Source organism: Mus caroli, chromosome 15 (genome assembly GCF_900094665.2).
Source record: "Mus caroli chromosome 15, CAROLI_EIJ_v1.1, whole genome shotgun sequence".
NCBI lineage: Eukaryota > Metazoa > Chordata > Mammalia > Rodentia > Muridae > Mus > Mus caroli.
Genome location: NC_034584.1, coordinates 45867364 through 45881337, shown reverse-complemented (window position 1 = coordinate 45881337; position 13974 = coordinate 45867364). Strand labels below are relative to the sequence as shown.

Genomic DNA, 13974 nt, shown 5'->3' with positions numbered 1-13974 from the left:
AGAACATCCCTCCATGGCCTCTGCATAAGCTCCTGCTTTCTGACCTGCTTGAGTTCCAGTCCTGACTTCCTTTGGTGATGAACAGCAATGTGGAAGTGTAAGCCGAATAAACCCTTTCCTCCCCAACTTGCTTCTTGGTCATGATGTTTGTGCAGGAAAAGAAACCCTGACTAAGATACCCACTGAGTCATCTCACTGGCCTTAGGACTGACTTTTAAAATTATCTGGTGCTGGGGTGATGCCTCAGTCAGCACCTTACCTGTCATACTAGTGTGAAGAGTTGGGTTCAGATCCTCAAACTCATACAGAAAGCCACATTCAACAGTGAATGCTGTCAGTCCCAGCACCAGAAAGGAGACAGGAGGATCTCTGGGGCTTAATGGCCATCCAAGATCACTTAACTGGCAAGTTATTGATTCAGTGAGAAACTCACTCAAAAAATAATGGTGGCGAGTGATAGAGGAAGACACTTCATGCTGACCTCTAGCTGCTTCATACACATGCTCGCCCTCCTCCCCTCAACAAGCCCCCAAACACATACTACTGCACCTACACACACACACACACACACACACACAGAGGCTCACAAACACATACCACACACATACACAGCACTGGGAGGGGGAGAAGGGGAGAAACTGGAGATAATTTTATAATAAAGACGCATCCCCAAAGCAACAACTGAAGACGCACACTGACAAACCCAACCATTCTTTACTTTTGGCGAAAGTGTATGTAGCAGTATTAGTTTACAAAAATAAGTTAGTCCTCTGGTATGCACATTTTCACAGTTTGAACAGGAAGTTAGTTTCCACTGCCTTCCAGAGTATCCCCAGCACACATCAGCCTTCTGCACCCTGCTGCTCAGAAGACACTTTTGGGGTGGATCTGTTCCGAATCCGTTTCCTTTTCCGTTTCTTTTCAGAAGCAGGGGACTTTGTATCCTGTGCTTTCTTCTTTTTCTTCAGGCAGCTGAGAGGATTGGGGCCGCCCACCTTCTTCTTTTTCCTCCTCTTCCTCAGGTTCCGGTTTCGCACCAGACCTTGCTCCTCCTTCAGTTGCTTGATACTCTGTTTCTCGTGCACTGAGACCAGCTGACCCGCCTCGACCGCCTTCACAAAGGCCACTGTTCTGGGAGAAGGCTTGTCCAACACTATAGTGTTCTGAATAATGAACATGAGAGGAATTCCAGGAGTTCTCTTGACTTTCACAGATAAGTTCTGATCCTATTAAAAAGGAAAGGGGTTTGGTTTCTCAATCAAAATTAGAACCTAAAATAAAGTTTCTATTAAAAAAGGCTAGATGGGGAAAAAAAGGACTACATGTTTTCTTTTTCAGATGACATAAACATAAAAACTAAGCAGAATGAAGGTACTCAGCAGCAGTCGGGGCTGGGTCAGTCAACACTCTGGGCCCACGAATTATCAACTAATGCAACAGAAAATACATTAGGAGCTTTCTCTTGCCTTTTCACTAGATATTCTCTCCAAACATCGACAAGGGAAGAGGTTGGAGCAGAGTAATAAGCTGACTCCAAAATCTTATCTGTATACCACATGTGTGCCTAGGTGGCCGTAAGATGGTGTTGGATTCCTTGAGACTGTAGGTACACACAGTTGAGAGCAGCTGTATAGGTGTTAGGAATTAAACCAAGAGCAGCCAGCTCTTAACCACTGAGCCATCTCTCCAGCCTCCTGATGCTAATCTCAAAGGATGTGCACCATGACCTGAGAAATAGGAATTCAGGAACATGCTAACAGTTATGAGTACAGAAGGCAGAGACTGCCCGACTCCTCCCTGTTTGAAGAACCATGAAGCAATCAGCACACTACTACAACAGCTCCTTGGCCTCTAGAAGGAAACTTCTGAAAGAAAAAAAATGCCCCAAATTTAGTTTCCTCCTCATATGTTTAAGTAAGTACCTTTATTGATTCCATTTTAAAATGTACATTTTTAAAAGTCCAAACAATGAAACATGAATTAGCTAAGTGACTAGAATCCTCTCTAATACACCACAGTAAGTAAATAAATAAAACTTCAAACACTACATTATCTCTCCCACTTACTTTTCTTTGTACTACAAACAGAGCTGTATGAAGTATATATAGAGGTAGTTAAAACTGCCTTACAGTTTTGAAAGTAACATTACCTGTGTGGCCACAAAATAATGATGAGGGTTCCCCTCATCCACCATGGACAGGAGACATTCAGACCCACTCACTGGGCTCTTGAAATGAGGACAGTTTCGAACCTGGCATTTCTGTGCAATCAGTTTTGCTCCATATAATTCCTTTCCCAGTGTTTCTAACTCCTTTAACACACATCTGGGGAGAAAAAAAGTCATTCAGAGAAAAGAATCACAACCAATACATTCCTTCTGTTTATACAAAGCAAGCATAAACACAATACTCAAGTTCTTAAAGTGAAAAAACTATACCATAAAAATGTGATGGGGGAACGCCAGGGCCAAGAAGTGGGAGTGGGTGGGTAGGGGAGTGGAGCGGGGGGAGGGTCTGGGGGACTTTTGGGATAGCATTTGAAATGTAAATGAAGAAAATACCTAATTAAAAATATAAATTTAAAAAAATGTGAATTTATAGCACAGTTGCCATTTTCTTCTTAAATGAAAACTTTAAAAATACATACTCCAAGCAGAAAGAATACCAATATCAGAGTACACTAAGCATTTGTGGACAGGAAGCATGCAAGTTGTTTTTCACATATACTATTAACCTCAAATACATTAACCTCATATACATTAACCTCAAATGTATAGTAAAGCTACATGATTAGCTGAATTAAATTTCTAACTTATCCTCAAATCTCTACTTCTTACAGACGGACCAGATACAATCACTGAGCCTTCCAGATACTGAAGAGGACTCCAGGTCACCATTACAACTTCAAAACTCACTAACACAGAATCAAAGGCAACTTATGTATCCTGTCTGAATCCTGATTTTAAAAAATAAACAAATGAAAAATAAGAAAAAAAATTTTTTTTTAATTGTAGGAGCCAGAATGGTTGATGACATCAGGAGAAAATGGCCCACAGAATCAATTAAGCAGGGTTCATGGGGCTCACTGAGACTAAAGCAGCATAGTTGTGTAGTTTGTTGTCTTGTGAGACTTCTAATAGTGGGAACACATATGTCTTTGAGTCTTTCACCTGCTCTTGGGGCTCTTTTTCACCTGTTGGGTTACCTAATCCTGTCTTGATGAGGGTTTGTGTCTAGTCTAATTTCATCTAGGCCCTGTTCAGTTGATATCCCTGGGAGGCCTGCCCTTTTCTGAAGAGAAAGAGAGGAACAGTAGATTTTTGTGGGATGAGGGGATAAGGGAACTGTAGTTGGGATGTATTGTATTGAGAGAAGAATTTTTTTTTTTAAAAAAGTTTTTTCATGACAAACAGCAAAGAATGACAAGCAGATGCGTGAGGAGGTGGGGAAGAGACGGGGACAACAAGAATGAGCTTTCTGGGACCAGCAAATGCTGGGTATCAGGGTCTCAAATCTTGTGTTGGTTGACAAATTCCCAAAGTAGCTGGGTGGTGGTTGTGTACACCTTTAATCCCAGCACTTGGGAGGCAGAGGCAGAGGCAGAGAGAGGGGCAGAGGGGCAGAGAGGGAGAAGCAGAAACAGAAAGCAGAGGCAGGTGAATCTCGAGTTTGAGGCCAGCCTGGTCTATAGAGCATGTTTCAGAACAGCCAGGGCTACATAGAGAAACCTTGTACAAAACAAACAAAAAACCAAAACAACAACAACAAAAAAACCAACCAACCAACCAAACAAACAAAAAAACCCACAAACCACAAAAACCCAGATTCCCAAAGTTAAGTGGTTGCTGTCCTTTCTCCTCTTCCTCCTGGAGACAGGCTCTTGCCAGGCCTACTTCAAACTCTTGGTACCCGTCCTGACTCAGCCTTGCAGAGCATTTGTATCACAGGTGTAACCTCCCTTGAGTGACTCCGTAGTTGAAGTCCTTGGGGAGCTATGACCTGTACATGTAGTACTTCCCGCCTGGTTGCATCACAGCACGGGACTGTTACTATTGGTATGGCACGTGGGAGAAAACAAACTACTTACATTCAGAAGCAGCTAATCCAGGGGCAGAGGCCATTAAAAGCTGTACAGGCAGCTCCTAAGGCTAAAGGGATCATATTTAAAAGTTTGTATGTGTTGGGCTGGGTGATGGTGGTGCCACACACCTTTAATCCCAGATTTCAGAAGGCAGAGGCAGGAGAATCTCTGAGTTCAAGGCCATCCTGATATACAAAGTGAGTTCCAGGGCAGCCAGGGATACACAGGGAAACCTTGTCTTGAAACCGTCACCTCGACTCCAAAAAAAAAAAAATTTTTTTTTTTGTATGCATATGTGGGTGGTTAGCTGTAGAGGCCAGAAGAGGGTGTTGGAGCCCCTGGAGCTGGAGTTACATGCAGTTGTGAGATCCCTGACAGTGATGCTAGGAACCATCTCAGGTCCTCTGGAAGGGCAGGAAGCATGCTCAACCACTGAGCCATCTTTCCTGCCTGAGACTAAAATTTTGAGGTTACCTGTAACTCAGAAAGAGCATTACTTAAGAAATTCTAAATGTGGAAGGCTTTTTACTGCACAGTAGAACATGAACAGCACATGGCACAGCTTGACTCGTACAAATGTATAAAGAACACCCTAACTGGCTATTTGTAAGCTGTAGTGGTTGAACTCATTTTAATTTATTTACTTAAGTAAATATTCCACAGAAACTACTAAAATTCTTATTCATGGTCTAGCTTCAGTTTACCTCTTCCCTATTTTCATGTCCCATAATATAATATATATCTTCATGTCCCACAATTAGATATGGTTCAGGCATCAACCAACTCTATTTGTTCAAAAGTTCTCTCAAACAATAACATTACTATTTCTATCATTGAAAACAGACATTTCCTCCTCAGTTCTAAACAAGCCTCGGAGGGGGTCGAACATCGATTCTATGAGACCTTTTAAAATAACCACCACCTGCACCCCCCACCCCCATCCTTCTCACACACTCCTGCTCCCAGGTGTGCTACCCTAGGTGTGCTCTCTTACATGAAGTGAGGAGGCACAGATGTGGAGTGAAAACAGCCATCAGGAGTTGACTTTACAGCCCATGAAGGTTAAGGCTAGGCCTTCGTCTTGCCCACTAAGATATCCTCAGGGTCTGGAGCAGTGCTTGCCATTTGGCTGGTACTTAAAAAATGGCCTTGGGTAAAGTTTTCAATATCTCCAGCCTTGACTTCTTTTCCTAGGAATTGAAGATAAAACCTCACTGGCAGTTGGAAGACTTGAAAACCTTTGGGTTATAAGTAACAACCACTACAGAAAGGGTGTTAGCCTTTGGATGTTGAGAAATGTCCAATGTAAATGATACCTCATGTGAACTTATACCAACTTTGAAGAAGTTATGCTCTCTACTTCACAGCTACACCATTTCTTGCCTGAGACCACACAGCTGGCTTTAATTGGAACCAGAAGTTCAAGCCAGGTCCACATGTTACAGAATACCTGTTCTGATTTTTCTCAGAAATAACTGAATATTCACAAGGCACAGTACAATCTGCCTGACTTCTCGGTCCGTCGCGGCCCAAGGTAACCGACTTGGTTTGCACTGTGGAGAACTCTGGGCCACACCCGCGACCCCGCCCCGCAGACCCACCTCGTGGTGCACAGCTGGGTCTCTCCCGTAAGGTAGCGGGGCAGCTGGTCCCGCAGCTGGATGCGACCCCGCAGCGCCGCCTGGCAGAAAGTGCCATCCAGAAGGATCTGGTAGGGCTCGCGGACTCCGAAATTGTTGCGGAAAAAGCCGAGATGCTTCTTGGCATGTTTCTGCCTGGTGATCTTCATGCCTGTTTAGGCCACCGGACTCACCGGCACCAGGCTCACTTCCGCACTCCTAGAAATTTGTATTTCCCGGAACGAAGCCCCTTCGACCCGGAAGTACACGCCTTTATGCCCATGGCCCGCCTCTCGGATTCTGTAGTTCTCAAAGGAACGCCCACTCCCACATCCTAGCCTGAGCTTTAAGGGGGTGGAGCTTTCTGTGCCGAGGAATCTCAGAGTGTGCAAATTGGCGCAGGTTGGCACATGCGCACTCGCGAGTTGGACTAATAGTTCTTGCTTTGTGTAGCTCTTTACCTGACACTTAGGAAATCTCTAAAAGACTAGTAATATGAAAATAACCAACTATGGTACCATTGACCCAGGCACTCTGTAACTTGCCATTCACTATGTATCATACCCAAGAATGTTTTTAGTTTCCAGGTAAAGAAATGAGCCAAGGTTGGACGATCATAACTTGGGAGGTTTTGCTGGCTGCTGGTCTTCAAGGAAGCAAAGCACTTTTGCTAAGGGCACATGGTTCCTAAGTGTCTGGAACTCACACTGACTCCTTGATGTTCACGGGTATTTTACAACACCTTACGAATGAACTGATTCTATGGTAAAAAGGTGTTACCCAAATTGACAGCACAGTCTCTAACTCATCCTGGAGAACCCAATTGAAATAGCCAAATTTGCTGGCTGTGGTGGTCTACACATCTTTAATCCCAGGAGGCAGTGACAGGAATATTTCTGTGAGTTCCAGGACAGCCTGATCTACTTAGTGAGTTGCAAGACAGCCAGAGCTACACATTGAGATCCTCTCTTGGAAAACAAATTAAACAAAACAACCAAATTAATAGTAAAAAGGATTTGCATAGTGTGGCCAAATGGAGGTGCTAGTCATTATGACAGTCAATCTCTGAGGTCCTGAAGTGAAATTAAAGTGTACATAGGTAGCCAGGGACATGAATATCTAACTCATTGGTTCTCAACCTTCCAAATACCCATTAATATAGCCCTTTAATATATTTCCTCAAGTGTGGTGAGTGTCAATCATAAAATCAATTTCATTGCTACTTCATAACTGTAACATTGTTACTGCTATGAATCATAATGCCAATATCTGCATTTTCTGATGGTATTAGGAGACCTCTGTGAAAGGGTCTTTTGAACCTCAAGGGCTCAGGACCCACAGATTGAGGAATGCTGAATTCTAGCCAATCTTGGTTAATATGTGGCACTGTCCATCATTTTTTGGACTTTGGTCCTACCCTGGAAGGTGTTCTAAGAAGGCATTAAGACTGGGAAATCTCTTTCCCAGAAGACAAATTAAATTCCCCCTTGGTGTCAGGCTCTGCGTCTTTTCCTTCTTCCAGCATGAAATTGCCATTTCTCAGGGTCAGTTGTTTCAATTTGAGGGACACGAAAGAATATCTTCAAGTTCTGCGGGGCCAGTTACAGAGCCATTATTTGTATCTCCTCATCCTAAAGCCAAGCCTGAGTGTCTCAGTGTTTTAGAAGAATTTCCAAGAGTTTCATTTCCCGAAAGTCTGTTGAGTTGGAGGCCTGATCTCAATTTCATAGATGTTTTTCTGTCCATAGTTTCTGTCATAGGAAAAATACATACTGGGTTAAAAATAGGAAGACACACACACACAGACACCCTTAATTTAAATACTTTCGAAGTTACTTAATCAATTCAGTTAAATGAAGACAATGAATAAGGAGTTTTCAAATTAGATTAACTGTGTAGGGTATCCACTTTAAGGTAAAAGAATCAAAGACTGGAGAGTATGGAGTTTGCATTTTTGTCTCTGGCTGGAATCTGTCCCAGATCTAGTCTTGGCCAATTTGGCCAAAGATTGAAAGAACTTTTTTTTTTTAATGACTTATAATGTGATTGAAATGTATTGCTTGCATTTGGCCCTTTATTTCAATTTATAGGTTTATGGAATTGAACTAAGGTACTCTATAAAGTCAGTCCTGACCTGAAACCCAGTACTACCATGAGATGGCTGCTTTCATTTAACGGAAAATAAAATTAGGGGTTTGAAATCATGAGATGCTGTAGAAGGGCTGGTTTCATAGTCCTTAAGCATAATTGTCAGTATTTTCTATTTCAATCCTTCCTTTATCCCTGTATGTACACTCCCTGTCCTGAATGGACTCTCATGACAAAGAAATATCATCCCAACCTCGTAAAACAATTAAAAGCTTAAAAAAAAGCCAGACTTTCTTTCTACCTAGATCTAACTTCTAGTCACTTTTTAGTTCTAAAAAGATATGGGATGCCACTCAGAATTTGAATCATATTCTAGGGTGTTTTGTTGTTGTTATTGTTTTTATTTTAATTTGCTGAACTACAGCATACATAGTCTTTTCCAAGTTCTATGTTTGACTGCCAATTTGCACACTTATCCTTCTTACCAAGTACAAGAGAGCCTTATAACAGTGATCATCAAGTTTGGAATCATTTTTCTATTGACTTAAAAAAAAAAAACCCAAAACATTGTCCCTGGGTATGTAGGAAAAGCCTTAGGGTGCTTGCTTAAGATAGCCATTTCTGGCTCAGAGCAAGTTTTGCTGGAGAAATTTTACAGCAGCTTGAAGTTCTGAGACTCTCCCAGGTGGCACCTGAAATATGCATAGTAATGAACTCTATATAGACTGTGTTTTTTCTGACATATACAGGTCCGTGATAAATTTTAAGTCATAAATTAATCACAGTAGGAAACTGGCAACACCAATAAAACAAAGCAGCTAACACTGGAGTAAGACCTCTGTGGAGGTCTCTTCTCAATGCCTCTGTGTAAGATGAGATTTTTGGTTCAATGTCCAGCTGCCTCCTAAGTGACTACCAGGTAGGTAGTATTCAGACAAAAAGGCACATTTACTATGAAAATTCCTCCAAGTCATTGCTATGCTCTTAGTGTTCCTGACCCAACTTTTGCAGGAAAACACTACTGTTTATCCAATATAATATTTTCATTAAGCGGTCCACCAAAAATATTTTTGCACAGATGCCAAATGACCTAGTATTAATGGCAAGTCAATATTTGGTTACAGCCAAGACAGAAGCTCAAGAATGCCATTATCCAATGAAGTATTAGGATATAAGTTTGATAATTTAAAAAATAAAAAACTAATGCTTTTGAAGAAATATTGTGACATCATTTTAAAACTACAATAGTCTGAAAAACATGATCTAATAGTGGCAAAAACAATGAAGCCTTATCATTGCTATCCACTGGCTTTGACTGGGATTCCGGGACTGGGTCCTTTCTATGCCAGACATTTCCATTCAGCTGAGGCGGGTGGAAAATTGGTTTATTTTTCTTTACTTTTAAAATACTCTTAATAGTCATTATTGTGTCTGGATCAAATATAATTTATAATGTGACGTTATGGTACACGGTCTTGGAGGTTTTTTCTTCATAAAAGTTTGATGAAGCCAAGGTGACATGAGAATGATTTATTCTTGGAAGGTGTGACTAATACCCGAATAGGGCTATTTCATGAAAAATTCATGGTCTAAATGGAATTAAATAGGTAAATATTAAGTTCAGTTCATAAAGGTGATTTTGTTTCACTCATGAATGTTGGTATAATTTATTTAATTTCATGGACAAGGGGTACATGTAACATATCTATTGTAATATCATCTCCCCTGTATTCATATTTAAATATTTATAAATTTTTCTCAACATGGCATTAACTCAAAAAGAATATTACTTTTCTCCTAAATTATGCCTGAAATTCTATCTAAATAAACAATTTAGCTAAATAAATTGCATTTTAAAACAAGTTAAGTAAACTGTAACATAGTAAGGTCCTGTTAAGCTCTTCACTGAGTAGAGAGATAGAAATATGCAGATATATTTCATTCTGTAGTATTGAATCCATGTGGGCTACCTGACTGTGGAATTTCCTACCTGTCTGAAGGTGTTATTAAGATTAAATATAAAGGTGATGCATTTTAAAATAGTTCCTAATTTCAAATTAAAAACTTACCCATGTCAGCCATAACAAATAGAACAATAAATATAAGATGTTAACTCCCATTTTCCCTGGGGAGATACAACACACATCTACTCACCACAGATAAGAAACCCAGAACAGATCAAAATATGGATACAACCAAAGCCTACAGACTTTGTTTTCTTTCCTTTCTTTTTTTAAAAAAAAAACAAAAACAAAAACAAAACAAAACAAAAAAAAAAACCAGGATCTCGTTCTCACCATGTTTGGCCTGAAACCTGCTAGTAGACCAGACTGACTGTGAGCTCACAGAGATCCGTGTGCTCCTGCCTTCTGAACGCTGGGACTGGAGGTATGCCCCACCACCCAAGGCCACATTTGCTTCTCTTGCTTAGCAATCTTGTAGAAATGGCCTTGACCTGAGGGACGCAACGGAGTTCTCATTTATTATTGTTTGTGATTGCCTACTATCTCCCACAAAACCAAGGATAACATAGTAGATGCAGCAGAGGCTGACTTTCCACCTAATAATTCTTCTCTTTTTGTAGTTTTTAAAGATTATTACTTTTTATTTTATGTGCATTGATGTTTTCCCTGCATATATGTCTGTGTGAGGGTGTCCAATATGGAGTTACAGACTGTACAAGGTAAGATGTTGTGAGCTGCCATGTGGGTGTTGATAACTGGCCCCTGGGTCCTCAGGGAAAAGTAGTGCTCTCAATCGCCGAGTCACCTCTCCAGTCTCTCTCTCTCTCTCTCTCTCTCTCTCTCTCTCTCTCTCTCTCTCTCTCTCTCTCTTTNTCTCTCTCTCTCTCTCTCTCTCTCTCTCTCTCTCTCTCTCTCTCTCTCTCTCTCTTTATGATTTTAGAATTCTAACTTTACTTTAGGCAGTAATATACCGGAAAAGAGATGGATTTAACTAAAGATACATATGTGTCAAGTGTTACTAGGACTGTTGAGAAGGCTGATAAAAGAAGTTGACATGGCTTGGCAACGAACACCTGTGTTTTCCTGATTCGTTCATTCTAATGGAATTTACATGTGATGGATGCCACTTCAGCAGCCTAAATTAAGCCATGAGGTCACTGCCAAGAGAAGCAGAGCAAAAAGAGAAAGCTTTTGTAGCTTGCAGTAATGGAAATAACTTCCAAACCTAGACTTCTAGGCTTAGTTCTCAAACAACTTTTGTCTCACGGCTGTAAAAGTATATCAGAAAGTTTATTTGAACAAAGTCATGCGAGATTACGGCCCACTTGACTAAACTGAGCGAAAGTCCGTTTTTCACTATGGTTTGGATAGTGCTGCTGCTTCGAATCTCACTACAGAACCTTTACTTTTACTGTATAAAGGTATGGAGGGTGGGGGGAGCTCGCAGAGAAGAGTGAAAGGTTCAGAAGTAGCAGCCATTTTTTTTGTTTTTCCTGTTAAAAATGAAGCAACTGCAATAAGAAAAATGTTTGCTTCGATGAAAACACATTGCCATTTGAAATTTAATTACATGATAACTAAAACGGATCAAAAATTTCACATTGTATGTGAGTTATCATTTTAAACCATCAAAGCATTTTAGAGATTAATGAATCCTTTAGAAATTACTCTAGGCAGGCAAATATTAGTGCTGCTACTTAAATCACCTTCAAGATTGAAAATTATCTCAGATTACAGCTTTAAAAGGATTTTCTAACACCCTTATTTATTTATATAGAGCAGGAGGTTGAAGACAACTTTTTCTCTCATGGTTCTGTGTATATTTTTAAGCAGCAGGAAAACTTGAACTCCTGGAGGCAAGAAAAATAAATGTGCTTTATTAATCCAGTAGAATATTATTACAAAGTCTAGTAATTATAATTGAGTTACACCAATATGAGGTATTAATTACAGAATATTATACAAAATAAGTTCAGTCTTAGAATCTTTGATATTTTCTCAATGCGGGCTCAATTTGTTTTAATACTAGTCAGTAAGTCATAAATCAACATACTGGGAGAGAAAGGCTGAAGGTCATTTAAAAAATTATTATTTTAACAAACTTATAGAAAATGGCCACATGCTGGGTCTCATGGAAGTGAATATCATTTTCTTTTTAATGGTTCTTACTTTACCCTTCACCTACCTCTTCAAAGCATAATCTCCCATGGTGGTGCACAGGGGACAAGAAGGGAGGAACGTGGGTTAAGTTGATACCAAGCAGAGTGCAGCGAAAGCCATTTCCTGTGGTTGGCGTTGAGGTTTGAATATGAAATGTCCCCATAAGCTTAGGTGTTTGAATACTTAGTCTCCAGCTGGTGGTGCTGCTTTGGAAGGTTCTAGAACCTTTAGATGGTAGCACTGAAGAAGATGGGTCACTGCTGTAGGACTTCAAGGGTTTGTTTGTTGTTTTTAGTTTGGTTCACTGCTTGTCAACTTCGCGAACCACTGGGATGTAAGGAACTCATGAATCCCAGATCAGGCTCTTGCCATCATGGAACTGCCTGTCACAGTGCCTTCTGTTCCAGATGGGCTGTATTCTGCCCGACTGTGAGCCAAGCTTTTTACCCTCCAGTTGCCTTCCCTTTCTTCCTCTTAAACTGACTATTTGAGCTATTTTGTAAAGTAACCAAATTCTGGCCTACATGCTATCTTATGACTTATATCTTAGACTTAACTCATGAATTTTAATGGCTCTGAACCATTCTCTTAAGGAGGAAGGGTTAGAAGTTAGTAACTGTTTCTTGTATTTACAAGAAGAGAGGGCTTCTGATACTTCTCATGAGCAAGTAGTGTTGGAAGGTGGAGTCGATACATCCTCCTCTGTTCTGATACTGTGACGCCCTGAAGAACTGGCTCAGCTAATGCTTTGATTGATGCATAACCGTAGCATAAAAACACATCCTCTGCAAGGAGACAGATGAAGACTATAAACTGTTGCTTTGTTTTCTTCATCTTGAGATGGCAAATCTTTTAAGTTCATACTCCATTTTAGAGAACCTGACCTAAGTTTAAACTCAGGTACATAGCATTCCATGTTGCCCCCCCAACAAAACCTGAGCCTAGCCCCAGTATCTAGTCTAATCTCCAGCAAGACCAGTGTCTCCAGTTTATTCCCCCAACAAACTTGTACCCCCAGGCTACAAGCCCACCCCCAGCCTATTGAGCACCACTGTAGAGGGGAGCAGAAGTTAAGTTTATGATATGACTCCCAGCACCAGGCAATCATGTTAAAGGCCACAGTAGCTTTCCAATTAGATGCTTACACACATACTCCCTGATTGCTGCTTACTATAAAGCTTTGCCTCAGTAGACATTTGGGGCTTCCCCACCACCAAATCTGTCCTGTGTGATGGTGGTGTGTTGGGGTGGGGGTGAGCTAGCTCAAATAAAATAAAGACCCTGTTGTAAGTTGCACCAGATTGGCTCTTGTCTGTTTTTGGGAGATCACTAACATTTCCTTGGCACAATAGTCTCACAAACTGAAATAAAAATGTAAAAAGCCAGAAAAGGGATTTTTTCTTTCCTTTTCCCCTACAGCATGATCTGCACAGACAAGAAAATAGGAAACCGTGACTAAATAATAAATAATAGGAAACATGTTAAAGAAAGTTCTTATAGTGAAGTAACAGGCAGTGATGTTTCAAAGGCATAGTTTGGTCCATCTTCAGTGTTTTCTGTTCTTTGATTTTATTGGTTTTAGTGAAGTCGTAGACAAGGAAGGGGAAGCAAGTGGGTCCATAAGGCTGACACTCTCTGGGTTGTGCTTTCCTGCTGATGGGAACTGTTCTGCAAAACCAGTCAGACTTGTTGTTGTTGTTGTTATTTTGTTTTGTTTTGCTTTTTTCACTCAGTCTTTCAGTGATTCCTGTCCCCAGGCAGGAGTTGCTCATCTGTAGGGTCCCTGAAGTGGGTTGGAAGGTTCTCAGTGCTCACTCCCAATCCCCACTTCTTCCTTCCTCTCTGCCCTTCCCCATACCTGTAATTAAATCTAAAAATTTCCAGCAAATACAGGACTTAAAAAAAAAAGCCTTGAATTTCTATAATTGAGTACTGGTAATGAAATCAGTATCTGCAATAGCAAACTGTCTTCTAGGGGCATGGAAAATATAACAGGACTAATGTGGCCAACCGTTGTTGGGTGATACTCGGTACTCCTGTTATTTATTATTCATCAGCATGTT

At 40.7% G+C, this 13974-nt stretch overlaps 1 protein-coding gene across 1 annotated transcript; it reads right to left on the bottom strand.

Moving 5' to 3' along the window:
* Positions 1–695: 695 nt before the first annotated feature.
* On the bottom strand, positions 696–5931 carry Utp23 (UTP23 small subunit processome component). The gene is made up of 3 exons (XM_021183954.2): positions 5682–5931; positions 2150–2324; positions 696–1226 (listed from the first exon to the last, which is right to left on the bottom strand). The coding sequence occupies exons 1-3, from the start codon at positions 5867–5869 to the stop codon at positions 843–845; spliced, it is 747 nt and encodes a 248-aa protein (XP_021039613.1). The 5' UTR covers positions 5870–5931; the 3' UTR covers positions 696–842.
* Between the last annotated feature and the right edge of the window lie 8043 nt (positions 5932–13974).

What these genes read in the sequence shown, in the direction of transcription:
- Utp23 (XM_021183954.2), bottom strand. Translation starts at nt 5,869, where the DNA reads ATGAAGATCACCAGGCAGAAACATGCCAAGAAGCATCTCGGCTTTTTC. An exon ending in ACCCAGCTGTGCACCACGAG is followed by an intron (nt 2,325 to 5,681) that starts GTGGGTCTGCGG and finishes TTTTCTCCCCAG; the next exon opens with ATGTGTGTTAAAGGAGTTAG. An exon ending in ATTATTTTGTGGCCACACAG is followed by an intron (nt 1,227 to 2,149) that starts GTAATGTTACTT and finishes CCTTTTTAATAG; the next exon opens with GATCAGAACTTATCTGTGAA.